The sequence below is a fragment of the Labrus bergylta genome, chromosome 10 (genome assembly GCF_963930695.1).
Source record: "Labrus bergylta chromosome 10, fLabBer1.1, whole genome shotgun sequence".
In the NCBI taxonomy this organism is placed as follows: domain Eukaryota; kingdom Metazoa; phylum Chordata; class Actinopteri; order Labriformes; family Labridae; genus Labrus; species Labrus bergylta.
Genome location: NC_089204.1, coordinates 27,937,007 through 27,959,554, shown reverse-complemented (window position 1 = coordinate 27,959,554; position 22,548 = coordinate 27,937,007). Strand labels below are relative to the sequence as shown.

The 22,548-nt window shown below is 42.0% G+C and overlaps 1 protein-coding gene across 17 annotated transcripts in view; it reads right to left on the bottom strand.

Moving 5' to 3' along the window:
- Positions 1-22,548, bottom strand: part of LOC109983199 (neurexin-1a) — a 338,575-nt gene that overhangs the window by 4,925 nt on the left and 311,102 nt on the right. For 12 of the 17 annotated variants that reach the window (XM_065959877.1, XM_065959887.1, XM_065959882.1 and 9 more), the window contains one exon: positions 14,455-14,542. In XM_065959877.1, the coding sequence (XP_065815949.1) occupies positions 14,455-14,542 (88 nt within the window). The remainder of the gene's footprint in view (positions 1-14,454; positions 14,543-22,548) is intronic. The other 5 variants (XM_065959879.1, XM_065959888.1, XM_065959884.1 and 2 more) reach the window with 1 other exon arrangement.

Genomic DNA, 22,548 nt, shown 5'->3' with positions numbered 1-22,548 from the left:
CCAGATGGCAGAGAGAGGCATTGTTAAGACTGTTAGCACCGTCAAAGTTTCTCTTCAAAGCAAAGGAGAATGTCGTACCTGGTGTCCTTTCAGGTTTTGTTTGATGACAGCACACTATTTGTCTGTCTTTTGGGAACATAAATGATTCAGCTAAGTCTGCCAGTTTTTCATTGTACGACCGTTGAATATGATCCAATATTTGAATGAATCAATGCTTTAGTGCTTTATTTATATTTGCCCCTCCTTGTAAAGCACTTTGTAACTTGTTTTTGAAGTGTTCTATAAATAAAGATTATTATCATTATTATTATTATTTTGTAATTTTAAGAGTTGGTGCTTCAGTTTTCCTTCCTTAGCTTTGACTATGTGTTCATTGAGCTACAGTAACACGAGAGCTTGTGTCACCCACCAAGAGAACTGTCAGACCACTATACAGCATCTTGAGCAATGGACATATGATCTCAAGGAAGGAACCACGTGCAATACATTCATAGTTACTACAGAAAAGTCATGAATTTTCATGCGAGCAAATCATCACTAATTAGATTTTTATATTTACTACGACAGATCATTTTAATATTTTAAAAAAATGGTCTTTCAAGTGAATGGTAATATATATTTTGGTGTGCCACTCCCTCCTGTCCCATTTCAGCTGTCCCACTTTTCTCACTACTTTTTCCCGGGAACATTTTGTTTTTTTGGGGGGAAATAATTGCATTCTTCAGCTTTGATATGGAACCAGCTGTTAAAAAATGAATTTCTCTCTAAAAAACAAAAAGCTGACATTGTCTCTTCATTATCGCTCTCCTTTGATCTTGTCCAGTCGGAGAAATATTTCCGAACGCTCTTTCCTGAACTAGAACTCAGTATCCATAGTAAAGAGCAACTCTGTTCTGTGTCTCATCAAAAGAGACAAGACATGTGGAAACCAAATTCGGCAGCTATTGAAGTTCAGCACAATCACCTCGTCTTATCTGATCAGATTCTTGTTTTATGACGGACTAAGTTGTCTGAGCGTGAGCAAAGAGGCCAGTTCTTCTTCTCATTGTCTGAAAAGAGTGTTTCTCCTCGATCCATGAAGGACAGGCAGCATTAATACGATGACACAGCACATCCCGGTCTACTACTTTTAGTGGTAGTTTCTCAAAGTGGAACAAGCACAAAATCGACCCCGGACAGGTTTTGGGATTTTTCAGTGAAGGTGTTCCTGCCCTTCAGATTACACTAAATATAACCATCTGCTGCTTTTCACATCTCAAGGACCATGTCAATGGATTTTTTTGTGTCTCCAATTTCTTTCCTTTTCTGTTTTACAAAGCACTAACTTTACTTTACCTTTCTGCAAACCATGCTAATTTGTTTTAGGGATGCCCCTTTTCAGGCTTCTGCTGGCATCCATTTATTTATTTATTTTTGCAATATGACAATCCATGCAGACTTTTGAAAGTCTTTCCAACTGCAGACTTAATGTGGTAGGTAACTCCATTCAACTAGAGAACTCCAGTTTGGAGCGAAGACTGTATAAAAAAAAATGGACGTCATCTTAGTGACATCACTCAATAGCACCTGAAGCCCATCAATGGTGCTCGCCATTTATGCAGATGCTGTCTCAAACTAACTTTCAATCTGCCAAGAAACGGGCAAAGAGTAGAAACTGCGGCCGACCTCAAGCCAGCAGTGCGTCATGTTGGCCCGTTCGGGGGTCTCCTACATATGTGGCCAAACCATGAAAGATCCATCCAGTGCATTCTTTGTAGCCCAACGTATCCCAGGACGCCAATTCAAATGCAATGGTGGACTTTTTTAAAAGGCCGATGTTTACACTTTTAAATGTAATGTAATTGCCAAGAGCAGAAGCTGAGGCTGACCTCAAGCCTCCTGGGAAACTGCTGCAACACACTCACCTGTCAGTCATCTCAGCCACGCCTTTAATTATGCACATTTATGCAAATTTCCTGCTTAATGAAATCTAAACTGATGAGCTATGGGAAAATGTACCACCTGTACTGTTTAAACCAATAAAGAATAAACCACAGAGACCATAGCTGTTTTTATATACAACATGTTGGAGTAAAGAAAAAGAGCATTTTAACATTGATGATAGGGATTCCTTAGCTTTGCATCCTGCCTCAAGTGGACACTTCAGGAACTGCATTTTGTGTTTGCACTGCAACTGAATCGGCTTCAGTTTTCAACACCAGATGTTGCTGCTTGGTTTGAAGGGTCATCTGTCCGTTGTTTGACTATTACCCATGGAAGAAGATTGAAACTAATGCCTGTCTGGAATGGGAGGAAGTACTTATATAAATAAAAGTGAAGCACAATTTTCATGAATTGGAAATTAGAGAATAAACTAAATAAAGGAAAAGTTGCACATCCTCCCTCTTTGGGCCGTACTCTACAAGAATCTTGTGAAGTTTCTTGTTGTTTTAGGCAGTGTTTGCACACTAACTAATCTTTCAATGTTCAATGACGATGAGAGCATACTTTTGCGCATCATTTCCACCAGTGAATATGGAAGTGATTTCACAACAGCGAACCCACTTCATATTCTGAATGCTGTCCACGTTCTCCTTATGTCTCTGATCGCTCTCTTCACTGTTCCCCTCTCCTGTTTTCCACTCAGAGTTGATAGCGTTGAAGATTAAGCTGTTTTTTTGTATTGCATTCATTTCTCTTTTTGATTGACGGCTTAATGTTCAGACATCCTTCTTTGGAATAGTGGAGTATTAGCTTACGACCCCAAGGCTGGGAAATGCGTCTATTTTTGGTAAATCTTGTTCATGTCAGACTTAAAAAAAAAAAAAACAGGTGTAAAAAAGTGTAAACTGTAGAGGGCAAAAGTTCTGCTCGCTGTCTGCCAGAAGACGAGATGCTTCTGCTATTCATTGACATGTTTCCCACCCTGGTGAGCTGATCAGTGGCCCAAAGTACGCTGCCAATGCCAGCAGACATTCAAGGACAAGCAGGGGAGCACCACTAGGGGATTGAGTGTGACTGAGCGTTGCAACAGATTAGCTCTGCTCGTGACAAGCCCACTTATCCCTGCAGACAGGTGTGAAGAATGCTCTCGCCTTGTGGGCAAAAGCCACCGGTTGACACGGCTCTTCTCCAGCGAGCCATTGTGCTGGCATCGACGCTGAGTTACTTTCATATTTGCTATCTGTCCTTTGTCTGGGGTCAGGAGGGTTGAAAGTGTAGATAACGTAGCAAGTTGATGGAATGGAGAGCTCTGGGTGTATGAGACCTCGGCTGGCTCTTAGAGAGAGAGGTGACCGAATATAAAAGTTCAGGAAGGAGGCAGCCTCACAGTCTGCGATATCAAGAGTGAGTCATATGATAACAAGACCATGGTGTTTTTGTTCTTCCTTCTGCGATCTAACACCTCAAGCTCTGGGATTTGTTATTTCCTCTTACTTGGATTTGTTGATTGGCTCTCTGCAGACTGGGTTCACACAAAGACTTTCCAACTGACCACATTTTTCTTTTAGTCACAGGAAAGTAAAATACATTGATTTACTCTGAGATTTCTAGCTCAAGGTGGAATGGATCACATATTAGACTCTTTAACAGCATCTCCACTCATGTCAATAATGCTACACACTGTGTGTGGTTTTAATAATAAAAACTCTGTCCACAAGTGGAAGTGTACATACCTAGTATTATTCTATTATTGTATTTTTTCTCCCTTTATTTAACTGATGTACATATGTTTGATTTTTAACTTCGTTATTTTTGATAATTATATTCCTGTTTCTTGAGCTGTTTCCCCCATGGGGGATCAATAAAGTTTATCTTTATCTTTATATCTCCTGGTTTGGATGAGATCATACTCTTGCTTTAAACATTGCTTTCTTTTCACTAAAACACTGCAGAAGGAATTTAGCAGTAGTACTTTTATTCTTCAACATGATGATGTATTTTTCATCAATTAGCGGTCCACATGCTGAACCTTATGGGGGCTACTTCAAAACAGATCATAGATCAACTGGGATCTTTTCCTGGAAAGACCAGTTTAATATCTGCACAAAGAAAGCTAAGTACTGACCACTACTTAAAGGATTAACGCTGCTTTCAGCACAGTGCTGGCTGGTTTCATCCAAAAAAGAGATTAGCATTCATTACAGCTCATTAGCTTGCATTTTTGTGTCAGTAGTGTCCATCAAACAGCCACCTGATGGCACAAGTGGATCTCTCCTAGTCCCTCGGATTAACCGGTACACCACGATGATGTCGCTCATTTGTTGTGTCAGGCTGTGCACGCCGGCCCCTGCTGTCCCTCAGGTTGGGTTCAGACAAAGTAATGTGGCAGAGACGAGGCCTTCGAGAACGCCTCGAAAAGACATCAGCCAAAATGCATCTTGCCTTGTCTGTTCATTAGCACTCCATCACCTCAGAATGGAGGCACATAAACTGAGAAAGAAATAGCGCCTGAAACAAGTGTTTAAAATGATGGCTGCTCTTATGCGCTCTACTCGAGCGTACCCAAGGGTAAAATTAGACATGGGGAAAATGACCTTAAAGTGGCGCCTAGCTTCGTGGCGGCATAGCGGGGGTGTACTTGTGAAGTGATGGAGGTAAACTCAGGGGGGTTAACTTTTGAAGGATTGCAGTTGTGTTAAAAGCTGCCAGAATAACTTTCTCCTCTGTGCCTCGACTTAAATTACAGTATCACATTCAGAACGTCGTAAAGTCCTTGCTGTTTTTATTCACAAGGACAGCAGTTAATGTTAAAGCCATTTAGTCACAAATCATTTGCTTTTGCCAATCCTTTGCAGATTCCTTTCAGATGAAATGCACAAGAAAACAAGTTAACAGAGGAGCAGGTGATCTTATATATACGACTCTGATCCATAAAGGCTAGTAAGAGAAAACCAAATAGCCTGAGCAGGAATTGCATTTGCCATACAGTGAAGCACAATGACATGAACAGTGAGATTGGTTTTGGCTTCAGTGTCCCGCTCCCTGCAGAGTTTATTTGATACCATCTTTTCCTCCTCATTCTACCTGAATTCCTCAGTTGATACACGAGCTCGCCTCTCGGAAGATATAAGCGTCGCCGCAATGGAACTTGTCATTTGAAAGCCTGTGAAATGCCTGATGTGATTCCCCCCCCTTTCTTCTTGCCTGACTTCTTTTTCTTTGCCCACGTGCTCTCAAGGAGAGGAAAGGGGATGAGAGATTCCACACTGTCAGACGGGGATTTGAATAAATGGTCCCCTTCAAAGACCATTTTTCCTCATTTGTCTCCAGCGAGAGGGGTTCATTTATTTGGTCATTTGGAAACAGGGGTGAGCAGGTTTTGAAAGCGGTCGCAGATGAAGGAAAAACACAAAAAAGAGAAACTGGGAGGGGGGGTTACTTGAGGTGCGTGTGAGGCTTGTTGAGAGCTAATGAAGCAAACAGGACTACTTAGGATAGATTGGAGGGACAGACCGGGGCTTGACCTTTTGTTAAATGATGGCTGTAAAAGGTTCAAAGAATGCTGATTTTTCCTAAGAAGATGCACTATGGCAACCATGAGTTCATGGATCAGACAAAATATCACATAAAAAAATAGATGTTTTCACTAAGACGGCACTGAAATTAGAGTTTGTGTGTCCCTCTCTGTAACCTGCATCTGCTGATAAACATGAGCAGTTCATCGTGCATCTCTGAGGGCTTTAAGGAGGTGCGGCTGTGGGCTGCCTTGAGAAGCGACCCGGGCTTAGCTGGCATGCTCGGTGACACATTGCTGTTATTCAGCCAGATTAGTTTTTATACCGTCGTCTCCCTTCACATATCCAGCCATAATCATGAGCTGTCGGAGCCGTCACAGAGTCGGGGGGATCAGCGTGCAGACAGGTCACTGTATCATCTGCAAGCGGAGCCAAAACACTTATTAAATCCCTCTTCCCTCTTTAATTATCTGAGTGTCCTCGAGAAGTGATGCAAGCCATCCTGTACTTGTGACATGCTGGCAGTGCGCCCTGATGACAAGCAAGCATGTGTGAGTCTGAAAGTGGCCCCGCTCATGTCGATGGTGGCTGATGAACAGAGAGTGAGAAATGAGGTTGAAAGTGAGAGATGTTGAAAAGGTGTTTGAATGAGCCCAGTCAAAGGTGCGCTGCAGTTTAAGCCTTCGCCCGTGAGGAGTTCAGCGAGATGAAAGAAGAGGCCTAAACGTCAGAGTCTGGAGTCCATCTCTTGATTAGATTTCCTGAAGACTCAGGTTTCATGTTCTCAGGGTCTATATTTGTTATATACAGTGTGCCTTTAAGCCACACAGGAGCTTTCTATTGTGTTGATACGATCTGATTATCTTCTTGCTGCAGAAGTCTACTCAGCTTTAACTACAGAATCCTACTGTGTTGTTTTGACACAAGGTGTTCTCTGAGAGGAGTCCAGGGAGTGTGGAGGCACTTTTTAATGTAATATTTCCAATATTACGAAAGCCCCATCATATGTTTCTCTTATTGTAGTTTTATGCTTATTGAAAAAAGTATAACCTATTCAGATTGAGATATTTGTCCCAGCTGTAACACAAATTTATTTTTTAAAAAGCTGTAGTTTTCTTCTTTAGATTATTAAGAATGCATTCATACCTAAGCCCTGTGGTTCGTTTAAAACAAACCCTGGTGCCCTTTGTTGGATAGTTTGTTTTGTTCGGGTTGGTGTGAATGCTCAAACAAACTCTGGTCTGCTTAAAAACGGGGGTCTTGGTTGGTTTCCAAGTGCACCAGATTTTGGTTTGCCATGCATTGTGGGTTGATTTTAGCCGTCAAATAGCTTTACAAAATGTGGCTGATGTTCCTCAAGCCTTCAGTCCTCCTTGCAGGTTAATGTGCGCATGTCTGTGCTAAATATGGTTACACATCGCTCCAGTCGATATGCCACTTTAACCTGACGCAGCCGATAATAAACTTTATCTCCATTTTATTGATCAAAATACTGACAAACTCTACTGGGCTGCAGGATGCCATTCTTCCACTGTCCAGTTGTTTACTTTTGGATCGTAGTACAGCATGAGGCCGGATGGCTGTATCCACTGACCAGGACTACAGACCCAACTAGTCGCAGGTGGCTACGGTACATAAACATTTGACAGAGTCTGAAAGCAAATCGAACCAAATGAAAAATGCAATGATGTTCCAACTTCACCTCGGAATCACACCGAGATATGAGAAAGCAACCTTAATGTTCAAACACTGAATTAAACTGCCGGGTTGAATGTTTATGATGACGGGGATCTGTCAACACTGTTTAATATTTATTGAAATGTAATATGTGAGAGGCATCAATATACAATCTGGGTTGAATACATCACCTCACTGTCTGTGTCACTAATTCCTCCTTCCTCATGCATGGTTCAAAGTGTGATCCCCGGTGCACACATTTTACTGTCGGTTTGTTTTTATAGATCAAAAAACTTTGCATTGGAAAGTGATGTAAGCCACTTTCAGGACTTGTTTTGTGCATTTGCATAACTTATTTATGAGACTTCTTGTGCTCGGAGGAGTTCAGGAGTTTGACTTTTATTTATTTTTACAGCCACTAATCAGATATTCTGTAAAAAGTTTTTGTCAGTCCTTAACTGTATAATGTCGCCCCTTCCCTTCCCTCCCAAAGCAGAATGTTAGAATACATATCCTTTGTTTTTTGAGCCATAAAAAGTAAGTGAGAGAACTTTTCAGACGTTTTTAATATTGTTACAACATTGGAGCAGTACTTCAGCGTGCGTCATTGGAAAGCTTTTTTCTGATTGGTCAACTGTGATTTGTTTTATAATATTCCCTCTGCTAACTTCCACCATCACTAGAACTGACCTTTGGCTGGGCTTCTTTTTTTTTCTTTTCTTAGGGAAAGCAAAGTCTTTCATGCCCTACTTAAGACTTCCAAACAGACACATTGTGTTAGCATCAATGTCATCACACCCTGGAGATGATGTGGGGTGGAAAAATAAAAATAATTGTAAATATAAATATGGTGGGATCAGTAAAGAGAAAGACTGACAGTGAGTGTGAAATCCTGTTTTCTCTCAGAACACACTCCGTCTAAATAGAATTCAGAGGGGAGACTTGGGACGGCATAATCCTCGCTGAAAGGATGCAGAAAAACAAAAATGGCAGTATTCCATAAGACTGTGTGCATAGATTTCCAGAGTAGGCATTAATAAAAGCAATATGTTTATGGAATAAAGCACGTCTGATCAGTTTCATTCAGTCCTCCAAAGTTTTTCTTATCTGTTTGTTAAAGAGGACATATTATCCCCCTTTTTCTACCTTTTCAAACAGCCCCCCTGTGGTCTACATGAAACATCTGTGCTGTGCTTTGGTTAAAATATAACATGAATCAAGCACCAGAGGAGGTTTGTGAGCCTGTATAAACCAGCTCTCTCAGAACGCTCCGTTTTGGTGTGTGTGTCTCTTTAAATGCAATGAGCCCCCCCTCCCTGAGTTTTCCCCGTAGACATCACTCCTTCACTAGTGAGAATAAAAATGGCTACCTGCGCAAAAGTTTTGTTCTAGGCTGTTGGTGGAGTCCATGGGTGGAGATACCAGGGGAGGGAAGGGATTTTTGTTTTTACCAGAATCCCACTGTGACATCACAAGGAGAGCATATTTGAAACAGAGCTTTTTTCTCTGTGTTGTAAGACTTATGCAGACCACAAACAAAGGACTGGATGGATTTATTTCACATTTTGTGGGTCAGCAGACACTCAGGTTACCCAAATAAATGTTCAAAAAACACTGTGAAAGTGGATTTTTCACTCTGCTAGAGCCACTCTGTTGGCATGTGAGGTGCATGCTACATTGTTCTGCAAAGAGAGGCATGAACACACACGAGTTCCAGCTGCGTGTGATTGAATAACCTATTAAATGTGAGCAGTGACCTCTCAAGCCAGCACAGTGCTCTTAATGTTTCATTAATCTCACAGCTACTTTTAAAACAATAATTTACTCTAATTCTTTGTTCCCTCCACCCCCCCGCTGTCCGGGTGCACTCCAGTCGTCGCCACGGGGTTAAAGAGAGGATTCATTTGCCGTTTGATTTATTGGTTTACTCAATGTATCGTTTCCCACACCCATAAATTAAATCTATTACAAACAAATGTCAAACACATTAGTGGCTGCTAATGTCACTGCAGGATGCTCGGGGACAGAGAAAGATGAGAGAGCGCAGAGAGAAGAGGGAACTAGATATGATTAACCTTAACCCGCCTATGGGCGCTCCGCAATGAAAGGCTGCAGCAGCTCGGAGTAAACACTGAGAAATGATTCTTGAACAGCGCGTATGCATGAACTCGCCGGGGCTGCTGGTATATTTGCATTTGACAAGAGGCCAAGTTCTTCATGAAAATGTAGTTTTTCAAGACGGCATCTTGTACAATGAATGTAATGTGGGATATCTGTCTTTGCACTTTGCACTTTGCAAAGAAAAAAAATGATAAGGCTTAGATCAGAGAACTGTTTGTTCAAAGAAAACAATTGTGTATTCTGAAAGCAAGAACATTTACTCGTTCTTTGCGACTCTTTAAAGCCAGGGTTGGTAGTTTCAAAAAACTAGCATGATTTTGAAAGTAGCATTCCCTCAGTGCTCCGTCTACACCCACCCCCACTAGGAAATGAGTTACCAATGAACAGCCCTAGTTTCACACGTGGGTAAGCTTCCTAAATGTGTAAAAGAATAAATCTTCTCATTTAATTCTAAGATAGACACTGTCTCGTACATATTTACCAAAATGTTGAAGTTTTCCTTTAACAGAATGCTATGATGTCGAAATGTGTAATTCTAAAGTGGAAATGTAGGTTAACTATGAATTAAGTAATCTACATGAACCCAAGGCTCAGGCGCTGAAAATACGACTGTGAGAAGAAATCAAAACGAGCTTGAGGCCACACCGATTTAGAGATACAATTTGGCTAGTTCTAGTAAATGTGGAGGACGAGCTGCAGAGAGAGAGGAAGCTCAGGGGAGAAAAATCCAAATGATGAGGAACAAAGGCAGTTTTTCAGGATGTAACCTTGGATGTGGGTCAGCGTGCAGCAGCTGCCCTCCATCAACAGCCTGCATGACGCCGATGAAATGAAGCAGGTAGGTAAGAGACATCCGTTTCCATCTGACCCCATGCAGCTCAGCAACAACCTGTTCCATTAACTTTCACCATGAAACCAGAGGTTGGTCCTTGACAATCAGCACAAGGCGCTGTTCACCAGGCTATTTCCACACCACCGAGCCCACACCTATATTTCCTGCAGATGATTGGCAAACACTTTATACCGACCATTACATTTATTTTCCACGTTCATTAAAGCCTAGCGCCAGGATTTATACAGTATTTCTGTAACAGAAGAATTGCTCTGAAAGGTCATTAGGCTGTTCTTCTGTCTATGGAAGCCCATTTCTGCCAGTTTTTTTGAGTCGAAAGTGGAAATTATGAGATATAAAGTCATAATTATGAGATAATGAAGTCATAATTATGAGATAATAAAGTCAAAATTATGAGATAATAAAATCATTACTATGAGATAAAAAGTGACATGCAGCAAAGGGGTCGACATCGGATTAGAACCCACGCCCGCTGTGATGACGACTATAGCCTCCATACATGAGGTGCACAACATAACAACTATGCTTTCTGTGTGTTAAGTGTTAATGTGTGTCTGTCTTCATCACAGTCATACTCGGCTGTCAGAGCCCTGCTTCAGTATCTGAACGCTCCCAGACCAGCCTCCTATTTCAGATCAGTGTTGCAGCATCATGGGCCTGTGTAGTCCTCATTGGTTTCCTGAACTGGAGTGTGTGTGTGGAAGGGGAGGGATTCAATTTGCTGCACTATGATCTAATCTGAGTCCAGGCAGGTGATAAGCTCTGCTGGAATACTGATGGCTTGCCATGGTTTCCGGAGGTAAGAGAAATAAAGCATGGCAATAAGTAAGTTTACCCGCTTGATGTCACTCATCGGCTGATAGGGACTGCTGAGGGACCAGACTCCGCTGATACACAGAATGATCTAGAGCTGACCTTGGGCCATGGATAGCTCGTATAATAGTCTGCTTCAAAAGCCCAGCCCCTTGGGATCACTTATGCGCCAACATTATCTGACTGTTTACATGTGCTGCAAAGCCTCAGCGCAAGGTTGAAAGAAAGAGAGAGATATCAAAAAGTATGTGCAGCTGCCCTCTCCTTTTGAGTGTCAGACGGAGCAGACTGTCAAGGTGTTGCTTGAAAAGTGATATATTATTGCCGTCATTAAAACGAGCCGGCTGAACAGTAATATGAGAAAGTAGTTTATCAAGCGGCGGGTGGATCCAGTTCTTTATCCACACGGCAGCGGCGTCTGAGATGCTTGGCAGAGCGTGTGAATCGTTCTGAATGTAGATATTAATCAGGATGCGGTGTTAGACAGCTGCCACCCTGGGAGCCCGCAGACTCTGGTGTCAAATCCCCCTTCAGTGATCACAGAAGGAGAGAGGGATACTCTGCTCTGGGAGAGTGCGTCCCCCAAGCATCACACAGTTCGCGACTGATGTTTTGGCAGATGCCCTTGTCAAAAAAAAATAAAAAATAAAAAATCATAACGCAAGCTGCTGGTGTGAATCAGACCAATCTCCTGTGTACTGTATCTGACAGAGGTAGCAGATGTACATTGGAAGTACCTATTGTGATGCTGCCCAGTGGGACTATCACTGTAATGTGCAGCGTGAGAGTTATAGGTAAAAGAGGCCCTGTGCAAAAAGCTAATCTTGCAAGTGGAGAGCCAGAAGAACAGGAAGAGACACAGACTTGAAAGTTGATAGTCTTAGCTGTGGGGCAGACATTAATTTAGTGGAGGCTTTATGACCACATACTGATCGATAGCACACCTAGATGGAGTGGGGGGGGGGACTTAATTGTTCTCTGTGCCTCTCATCACTTCAGAATGCATTTGAAAATCCTTCTATTCATAGGCAGGCGCTAGGGTTGGACTTAATTGCCTTCCATGTGTGGCAAGGTAAGAGATTAAAAGTCTGGCGGCATTGCAGAGAACAAACAGATTTACCATCCCAATTTGTCAGAGACGGGGCTGATAAAAATAGAGCTATTCCCAAAGTCTTTGTGGTGAAAGAAGTGCTTCTTTTTGGTTCAAACGTATCCAAAGTAGGCATGTGTGCAATTAGTCGAGAATTACTAGTTTGATTACAAATAATTAAGAAATTGGCCCTCGATGCCGCTCAAATGTAGTGCTAAAACTGCAATACAGCTGCCCGCCACTAGCAGGGGCTGTAGCTCAGGATAAACAGCCTGCTCTCTGAACTCTACTACCAAGATGTAAACAAGAACTATGAATGGATAGCATCTCATAGGAGCAGTGCTGTTTGGTAGTATTTTGAAAATTTAGATAACAGTGTATGCAGGCTGCGTCAGGTTAAAGCACCAGCATGAAACCAAAACAACTCGCGCTGCATTGTTGTGTTAGCATGCTAATGCTAGCGATCTTTATTATGCTGGTATCTTCACACTGCATGTAAATTTACCTGAAATGAGCGTGATCTAGAAACACAGTTAAGCAGTGAGTACAGTATGTTATTCTTCTTTTCTCTAGTCCCTCAATTAAGCAACTTTTATACACGAGGGGAGGAGTCAGCCGGCCGTCCTGGCGATGTAAACAAAGTGAAGATAGGACTCTGAAAACGCTGAAAACATCACAGACAGTGGGACTCGGGTGTTACACCCATTGTAGACAGTCATGACTCACAGAGTTATTTTCAGAGGATATACTTGATTTCTACATTTCAGTGTGAAAAATCACATATAAAGCCTTTAAACTGGAATATGGAGCAAATAAATATGTAATGGTTAGTCTGATTTTAAATTGACTAGGAAATTATGTGCCTAGGAACATCCCTTATGAAAACCCTTGAACGCATATCAAAAGCTACAGATACATTTGTTTGTTTCATGAAGACAAACACCTGATATGTGCCTCAGTCATAAACTCCAGGGATGATACCTACAGATACTACAATCATACAAGAAAAATAAACAAAATGAACTCCCACTGCTCACTGTAGGATTTAATGAACCACAGTGGGGACCCTCTGCAGACTGTTTGTATTTCCCACTCTCCTCTCTGGGTTTACCCTGTTTGATATCCTGTGTTGAAATCACGTGGGTGTGATACATACAACTGTGCGTTTCGTCTTCCTGAGAACTCCCCTGATTGTGCATTAACAAATGCCATGAGCTAATGAAGACAGAAGAGGTGCACAATTAAAAACAGGGTTATAACAGCTGCTTTGACACGTACACAAACACCTCGAGGCAGTCTGGAGAGTTAGTTATGCATGCAGTCGTCGGAGACATGAGATGTTGTGTTAAACTGCTAGTCGTAGGTGAGTTAAATCTCAAAGGTCCTGATCTTTTTTTTCAAGTTCATTATAAACCTGAGGAAGAGGCTAAATTAGGAATGAAGCGCTTCCTTCCTACAATCTGTGTAAATGCATTATACATAACAATCTGTGTTTCTCTGAGAGACACATGAGAGCGTTGATGTTACTCCAAAGTCTGTGTTGTATGAAGTAGGTCCTGACTGTATATACAAATGGACAGCATGCTTCAGCCTCCTCCCGTTGAACAGGATGAGGCCAGAATATCCCTGTGTTGGGCGCTAACATAACGCCAATTTTTCAACCAGAGTCTGCACGGAGTGGATCGCCGTTGTTGTTTTGCTGTTCTCACCCAGATAAAGGAAACTTTTTTTTGTGGTGGACATAGACCCTTAGTCTAGATCCAGCAGATTTTGTCAAAATAAATGTAAACAGCCGGAGTCTACTCGCCTTGCTCTGACCTTTAGGTCTTTAGAATTAGTATTTAGTTTTATCTCTTTTATTATCAAGAAAATTTGCCCAAGGTAGTGAGCTTTCGAGATGATGTACTGTTGTTTTTTGCACCTTTAGTAAAAGTACAGATTTATAGTTATATTCTCTATCCGGTGTTTATGCTAAGCTAGGCTAACCAGTTCCTAGCTGCAGTTTGCAATGTGAAATAGAGAAGTTGTCTGATCTAATTCTGAACTTTTCTTTATCCTAAGCCTAACTGACCTTCTTAACGAATTGACCGAGGCTATCCAGAGAAGTCGCTAAATTGCTTCCATTAACAGAATCATTGATTGAAAATACATTTTCAATCACAGTTTCTGCTTTTTTGTAAGTTTTAATGCACACGTCACATTCCTGCAAACTTGGTGGCAGAATGGAAACTTCCCAGACAGACCTAATGACCATCTTCCAGCTCACTTCTTTTGCAGGCTATGAAAAACCAGACGAGAAGGGCAGCTCTGCCTCTCAGAAGCGTCCTGGCTTTTTACTATAACTAAATCTGCTCATTTAAACACTGCGTGTGAGCCTGGAGTGTCTTGGTGAGGGTGGACTATGACACACAGAGACACACTGACACACCCAGAGAGAAGTAGAATAAAAAAAGATGACTAACCTAACCCACCTGAGCTCGGCTCACAGGAATCAATGTCCTCATCATCGCTCGGACACTCGGCTGACGCCACCAGCAAGTCATCGGTTGTCTGAAAAAGAGAGAGAGGCAAACAAAAGAGCAGTGAGGGAATGTGATTGCTTAGCTGCACCAATGGGGGTAAGACGGCCCCCCAATCTAAACTGTCAATAGTGGAGTTTCCAGAGGGGTTAGGTTAAGGAGAGCGGCGTAGACGAGATGTGAATCCAGACAGCTCCGCCGTTTGGCTGCTGGATTTATCTGTCAACACAGTCACACGCCGCCTGGCACTGTAGCGGCTGCTTTCCAGGCAACGTTTTTTCCCTTGCAGAAATAAGATCTGATTATTGGGGAAGAGCAGTGGCTAAAGTTCACCACACAAATGTCAACTCACATGCTCAATTTGTGCTGCAGTGTGTGTCTTTGCATAGCCCTTCAAGGGATTGTTAAGAGCCATCACAAAACACCTCTGACATTTAGAGGACAAGCAGCCATGAGAGCTCAAAAGAGAGATTGGAAAAGAAAGGGCAGAGCGGCAGACGTTTAGAACAACATTTTTTCCCCCTTATTTCTCTCCATGTGATTCAGAATCTCTCCTACAGACGAAATAAACATAAAACCACACATACAGTATATATGTAGTGCTTCATTATTCTGCTGCCACGTCTGCTCTCATACTAAATCCATTGCAGACTGTTTGAAATGTACTTCCTCACCTGCCAAACACTACATTTCACCCTCCTCGGAAAATGGGAAAGGGCAAACAAAAGACTAGAAAAAAAAAAGAAAAAGTGCACTGTAAAACATTATACTGCAATGTTCTTTTATAGTCTTGCTTCAGGCCATTTGATCAGCTCTGCGTTAAAGGTCATTTCATTTAAAGCGTGGCAGCCTCTTCAGGGCCGGGGTAGATTTGCCGTTATGGAGCGCCCGCTAAGCAGAACAACCTGCCGCTATATATTTAGCCTCTTCACCTCTACTTATCCTTTTTTGTGCTAATATTTTTAAATCCTCAAGTGGATGTTTGACAATATTTATTTTACTTAAAGGTTTCAGACTCTGGGGTTTGCATTCCTGTGACAGTAATTAAATATCAAACGGAAACGGCGGTTTGAAAGGCATTAGGCTGCAAAGATGAAGACGGACCTGAGATTTTATTCAATTTGTGTTGTTATTTCTAATGTTTGAGTGTGCATCAAAAATACATCTGCAAGTTGGATTAGCATTGACTCATCCTAAAGAAATTAAAGGTGATGTCATGTTGTTTAACATCCATTTGGCTGCGCATAATGTGATTCTATTGCGACTGTAACATCATTTTGACATTCTGTACACGGACCAAAAAAAATCGTCTTTACATAATAGACCTGGAAATGATAGACCAAAGCCATTAAGGGAGTTTGTGGTGGTGGGCTGTTTGGGTGCATCTGCGCTGGGTGAGGCCCGGGGAAGCCGTCCAAATGTAAATTTAATTTGCTGTGCATGAGGCTGATATACAGTGTCGGCCATCCAGATGGCAAAACCGCCAGATCCTGGAGTGCCACATCCATCACTTCAGCCTTGTGATTTGTTTTTCCTGGCGGGAGATCTTGACACTCTGCACTCACTGGCAGAGGTGCAGGAATCAAGAAATCAATACTCCCTCTCTCTCGTCTTCCCACCTTACCACTGTCAGTCTCTTTCTCTCTCTCTCCCCTCTCGCACCCCCTCCTCTCCTCTGCTTTCAACTCTGTCCTTCAGATATATTTGCAAGCGGAGGAGAGGAAGCAATGTGACGTGGGTGTAAGAGATGTAGGTTAACTCCCTATAGAGTAACCTGAGTGGAGGTGTGTGCCCGTTCATATTTATATGTTTCAGTCTCCACAGTCGGGTCATAAAAAGCTGCGGCTCGATGCCTTCAGCTCCATCACCAGCGTCCAATCCAATAATGAATATGGATATCAGTTTATCTCCTTACAAGAGAGTCTTTGATCTCATAATTAAAGGTGCAGACATCAGAACCAGCTATTTATGAGATGAAATTACAGTTTATTTATTTACAGTTTCATCTAAACCTTATTTTTGTTGTTTGTACATGATTTGCAAAAGTGATGTATCTTGTAGCAGGTTTTCAGATGTGTGATGTTTTCAGTTTCCATACAGATCGCACGTCAAACGAGCAGTCAGCTGTCAATTGCAGCTTGGTATAAGAGCTCATTTCTCACAGTCAACATTAAAGGAGCAATATGAAACTTGGACATGTAGCATTTAAAATGGGTACTGCAGTCTAAATTCAAAACATCATAGAGAGCTGTCTCCCCCCCCCCGCCCCCTCCTCTCTAGACTCAATGCTCACTCAGGTTGCCATGTGGTGGACACTGAAGCTTCAGTGTTTATCCAGCTCTACATCGGTCTGTAAACCTTTCTGTGTTCTAACCTCTCTCCATTTTTTTAAAAGCATCTCCAATATTGATATTTTTAGGTCGGGTACAATCACTTTTATCTGAACCACTTCTCTTGTTGGTTTGACCTGATAACTGCTCTCATATCTGACAAACCGAGGGGCGTCCAAAACGGCCGTGTAGGGGGGTCGCCTTAAAAGCGCCTACCTTCTCTGGTCCAAACAAATCCAGAACATTCAGGAGCAGAATCTAAAGTTAGAAGGAGGACATACTGGCTGCTGCATTGTTGTCAGAGAAGCCAGCACTTCAACATAGCATGTTTGCTTAATGTGATGATTTATTTTTTACATATTATTGAGAAAAAAAAGCAGCACTGACAACCATCAAGCCTCTAATAATGATATCATTTAAAATTTAAGACAGGAAGTGGATAAGATTACATAATTGTTGTTGAGTGTTAGCTATTTGAAAGGCTCAGCAAATCAGCTAAGGCTATAAATGCAGTAGTACATTGTTTACTACCACCATACTAGTCCCTATACGAATACAAACTAATGAATAAATATAGTTATTATAAATCTATGTGTTTTGATTGTTAAATGCAATCATTAGGTCTGACCTTCAGATTGTATTTCCATAACATGGACATGCCTGTATGACTGTACAATACTGAGTAAGTGTATCATTGTCTGTTGTTAGAGACTCTTATTTACGTGACAGGGAATCATGATATATAGTTTCATAATGTAGCTATAAAATAATATCCTCATCATTCCAGCCTCCAAGGACAAAGGCTGTGTGTTGATCACTCTAACTGGAGCTCAATTGTGCCCGTAAGCCACGTCTGAGTCCAATTCTGTCTGATCGTATCAAAATATCAGCCCTATGCTACACTTCTAAATGAATCCTGTGAGTACTGGGTGTGTGTGTGTGTGTGTGTGTGTGTGTGTGTGTGTGTGTGTGTGTGTGTGTGTGTGTGTGTGTGTGTGTGTGTGCGTGTGTGTGTGTGTGTGTGTTTGGGGGGTTGTAAGCCTCTGAATCAACACTTAAAATGAATTCACATGTTACCGAGCATCACTCTGCCAGCATGGATTAGTGTGTAGGTCAACATTTCGATGTGGTCATGACCTGGTTGAAATCCAATAACATTACCGATTCATGGTGTCCTCCAACTACGCTTGGCTTCTTTTTCACCCGTGACCATTCAATGTGCTGCTATGTGAGGGGCTTACCATGCAATTTAGCCACAGTGATGAAAACTGACAGGTTGGGCCGGGCTGGGATGCCCGAAAAGGAGACACTGAAGGAGCTGTCCTAAATGACACGGGATAAGCATGTGAAGATTCCGGCGCTGCTTGTGACATGCGGCGGAAAAATCAGGTAGAGGTGCAATGAATACACAACGCCGTCTGCTAAAATTAGTTTGATGAATTTAATGAATTGAATTGTCTGTTGTGTCATCATGCTTCATTCAAGACGAGTCTGGAGGAAAAATAGTTTTCCTGAGCCTAGTTGCTAAATGGGCCATCTTGCATCTTTTATCTCTGCTGAGATAGTAAAGATAGATAATCTGCTGAAATTTCCTACATACATATTATATTCAAACTAAATTGTGTTACAGTAGTGTATTCAAACAGCGACAGAGAGCCGAAACAAAACAGAAATAATGGCGGCGGCTATCAAGCCAAAGTACTTCAGAACTCTCTCATTTCACTCATGATGCAGCAAAAAAGTTTATTAAAATGTCTCGCTTCAGAGTCCTTAACGTGTCCAGAAAGCGCAGGGGAGACTTATTTGTCTGCTCCTTGAGGAGGACTAACTTGAGGACTAACCCTCTTCACTTTAACTCCTCAGCAGGAAGCAAGATGAGGGAGCCTGGATTGAGTTCTGAGGTCCAATCGCCATTTTTCTGAGACAACAACATAACACTGTCAGTCTCCAGGTCTCTCTCGTTACTCGCTCTACAGCCTACAGTTACCGCCTTAGCTATTCAGAAACTCAACCCTGCTAACCGAGATCTGTAAAGCAGACATTACTTATCATGGGAGCAGCTCTGTGATGCACAAGTGCATGCAAGACGTCGCTCTTTAAAAAAAAAAAAATCATATTTGTCATTTATCCAAAGTTAAAGTGATGCAGCAATTTTAAACTTTCTTACAATTTCAGTCCCTTCCGTTTAAAACTTCCTCCAGATCACTTCATCTTTATTCTCTCCTTTTCTCCCATCCACACAGCTGGGCTAACTTTTATCAACATGTTACTATAGCAACCAGGCTAAACAGAATCAACCATCTTACACTCACCGTAGTGTTGTTTAAAGCAAGACAAAAACATAAGTTTAGTTTAGTTTGAGTTATTGCGTAAAAAGTTATTTGATAAGTCGATTAATCATTTCAATAATCCATGACTAGTGGATTATCCAAATCGTGATTAGTTGCAGCCCTTACATTACTTACTGATTTCCTGGTCTAAACGGATCTCTGCCTGAAGTTTCTAGAACTGCTGTATTTCTGTGTTTGGTTCATTAGCTCGGCCGAGTCAGGTTTACTGAAGCGGTGAGCATCATGGCCACAGGAAAGATGCTCCTACTACATAAGCATATAAACAAGATGTACCTGTAGTTCATTTTATGGAGGTACTTTTAAAAGGCTAAAAGGAAAAGGCTCTGGGCTGGCAAAGCATCATTAATCTAGCGGTAAAGTGCTGAAGCCGTGGTGAACCTACAGCACCGCTCATTTATCTGCCTCTGCTCAGAGCTGCATGAGAACGCACTCCTCTGAGACGTACTGAGAGAACCTCGGGAGACAGCCGGGAGTTTGAAACTCGGAAAAAGTGTAAGAAAAGAAATACTCGAGAGAGAGAAACCTTCTACCATTGCTCCTTATGAAGACTCATAGATTGAAAGTACAGTGTCTATTTTAATAGTTATAGCCCAAAGAAATGTGTTTTAAGTAGTAACATGATATGAAAGTTGACTCTCTTTAAGCATCCACAAGAAATGAGTGGATAACTATCAGAAAATCTGGATCTGGGGCAGCGGTAGCCTAGTGGTTTGCATCGTGCCCCATGTGTGGAGACTGTGGTCCTCGAGGCGGGCAGCCCGGGCTGGAGTCCGGCCTGTGGCTCCTTTCCCACATGTTGTCCCCCCCCCCCTCTCTCTCTCTCTCTCTCCCTCTCTCTCCCTGATTTCTGACTCTGTCACTGTCCTATCTCTAAATGAAGACATAAAAAGCCTCAAAATAAAGCTTTGTAAGAAATCTCAAATAAGTCAGTTTGCTTAGAAGGCATTCCAATCTTAGCCATGTATCAAGACTGTGTGGGTGTTTTCTGATTATGTTTGATGGACATCTCACCGTCCCTGCTTTCAGAAATGGTGCATATTAAAATTACTGTTGTGCAGCGCTGAACTTCATGTTTGAATAATCCTGTTCAGGATCAGAGTAGAAACACAACATCTAAAAATTCGACATTTAAAGGAGCAATATGTAACTCTGACACCTAGTGTTTAAAATGGGAACTGCAGTCTAAATTCAAAACAGTGGAGAGAGCTGTCTCCCCCCCGCCCCCTCCTCTCTAGAGTCGATGCTCACTCAGGTCACCATGTGGTGGACTCTGAAGCTTCAGTGTTTAGCCAGCTCTACATCGGTCTTGAAACCCTTCTGTGCACGACCCTCTCTGCATTTTTAAAAAACATCTTTAACATGTATCCTAGTTTGAGCACGTTTCTGCCCCGTGGAGCTGATGAGAAAATGCCAAAATGTTTTGCCATGTGTATTGTAGTTGCAGTAAGCAGACACAAGGGGGCAGCTGCGGCTATGTTGGTAGAGTCGGCCGTCTCCATTGGAGGAAGATACGTGGTTTGACCCCCAGCTCCTGCAGCAACGTGTCGATGTTTAAGAAGACTGGAGAAGTGCTACACAACTCAAGTTGATTTATCATTTATCATTTACAAGCCATGTACGCTGAGATGGCTTTTATTGGTTTAATAAAGTTATGAAAACAATGATCTTGATTTGGCTCTGTAATGTTGACTAGTGCTAATTTAATTACCTTTCTCAAGTCCCTCTGCCAACACTAAACGCCCATTACCAAAAATAGATCAATAAAGGTCTCGCAGACAAATATAGACAACCGCTGTCATCACTTTACACTTTACACCTCCGTCTGTCAATACAAGAGAGCAAGCTGCTTCCAAACTCTCTGCAGCCCTGATCAAAGTATCGGATTGGTTAACTCGCTGTTATCTAACTCTTTAACGGGAGCTGTGGGCATGAATCTGTCAATCAAGAGAAGTAGCACACATCAGCCTGACATGCTTGTTAACGGAGAGGTCGTATAAATTGTTGAGCATTTCAGTATCAGAGATCTCAATTTTAACTTCAAGAAACACATCAAAAAACATGTCTCCAAAAATGTTCGTCCTAGCCGAATGGATTTAAGAAATATCAGGCAATGATTACCTTCAGCTTCTGCTAAGCTCTTTATGGGTTTTTCACACTTATCTCACTGTGTCACAAGATGTTCCCAGTCAGGAGTGACCACTTAAACACACTCTAATACAATCTGTGGAAATTCAGGATCAAAACCAAGCAGCAATTATTTTTACATTATTCAGAAATGATTATATTTTGACAGTTTTCTTTGTGTTGCAGACATGCGGTTGATGATTAAATTAATCATGCACCACAACCTGTTTCACTCTGCAGGAACAATGTTAGGGAGACCAGGTTCCTTTAACAACCTGGCCCCCTCCTACCTAACTGATTTGCTCCACCACCCACACTCCTTCTCGCTGTCTGCGCTCCTATGAAGCCACCCTCCTCTCTCATTCTGTGTTAATTGTGTCAAATATGTGCAACGTGAAGCTAGGTCAGTTTTTTCTTACCACTGTAACTTTTGCTGCTTTGCTAAAGTGCTCATGATGGATAGGCCGGATCTTAGTAATATAGCAATAAGTAAGGTCTTTTAACTGCTTTCTGTAACATAACAATGAGTAAGGTCTTTTTACCTGCTTTTTGTATCTCGAGATCACACTTGCCCCTAATGGTGCGTTCTAATTGACAACTCCTTCCTGCGGACGAGAGTGGAGAGGGGTTGGAGGTGTGTCGCTGGAGGAGAACGGAGGCTTCAGAATAGCCAACGTGTCGCCAAAAAGAAGTTTGTTTCGGTTTAAGGTGTTGCTCAAGGGCGACATCTACTGGATCAAAAAGTTGCACATTCTAACTTGAAAAAGCGCTACATGAATAAAATGTATAATTTTTATGATTATATATTTTTTGGTGCATTCCATTATTTACAGTAAGTTGTAAGTTAGAAACCTGTTTTTGGATCTGGACTTCCAGAGGCTTTAAGATGCCATTGATGCTTTACAAAAACACTTGAATGAATCTTTGTAGACCTGGCGGTAACGCGCAGATATCGACTGACCTTGGCTCATGCACTGATTGAACCATTAACGGGGATGTGGACCAGGAAAGTCCATCCTGACTCAGCTTAAGGTGCTCCTTGTGCTTTTTTTAGCTCTGTCATGCTGCGTTTCGATCTCTGAGGATTGATAACGGTCTCCCTAATGAGATGTCCAAACCGAGCCATGGGGCCTGCATGTGTGTTTCTTAAAGCTTAGTCAGCGCCGTCTCATTCTGCCTGACACCGGGAGATCCATTACCCTACACACACACTTATCTGCTCTCCATTAATG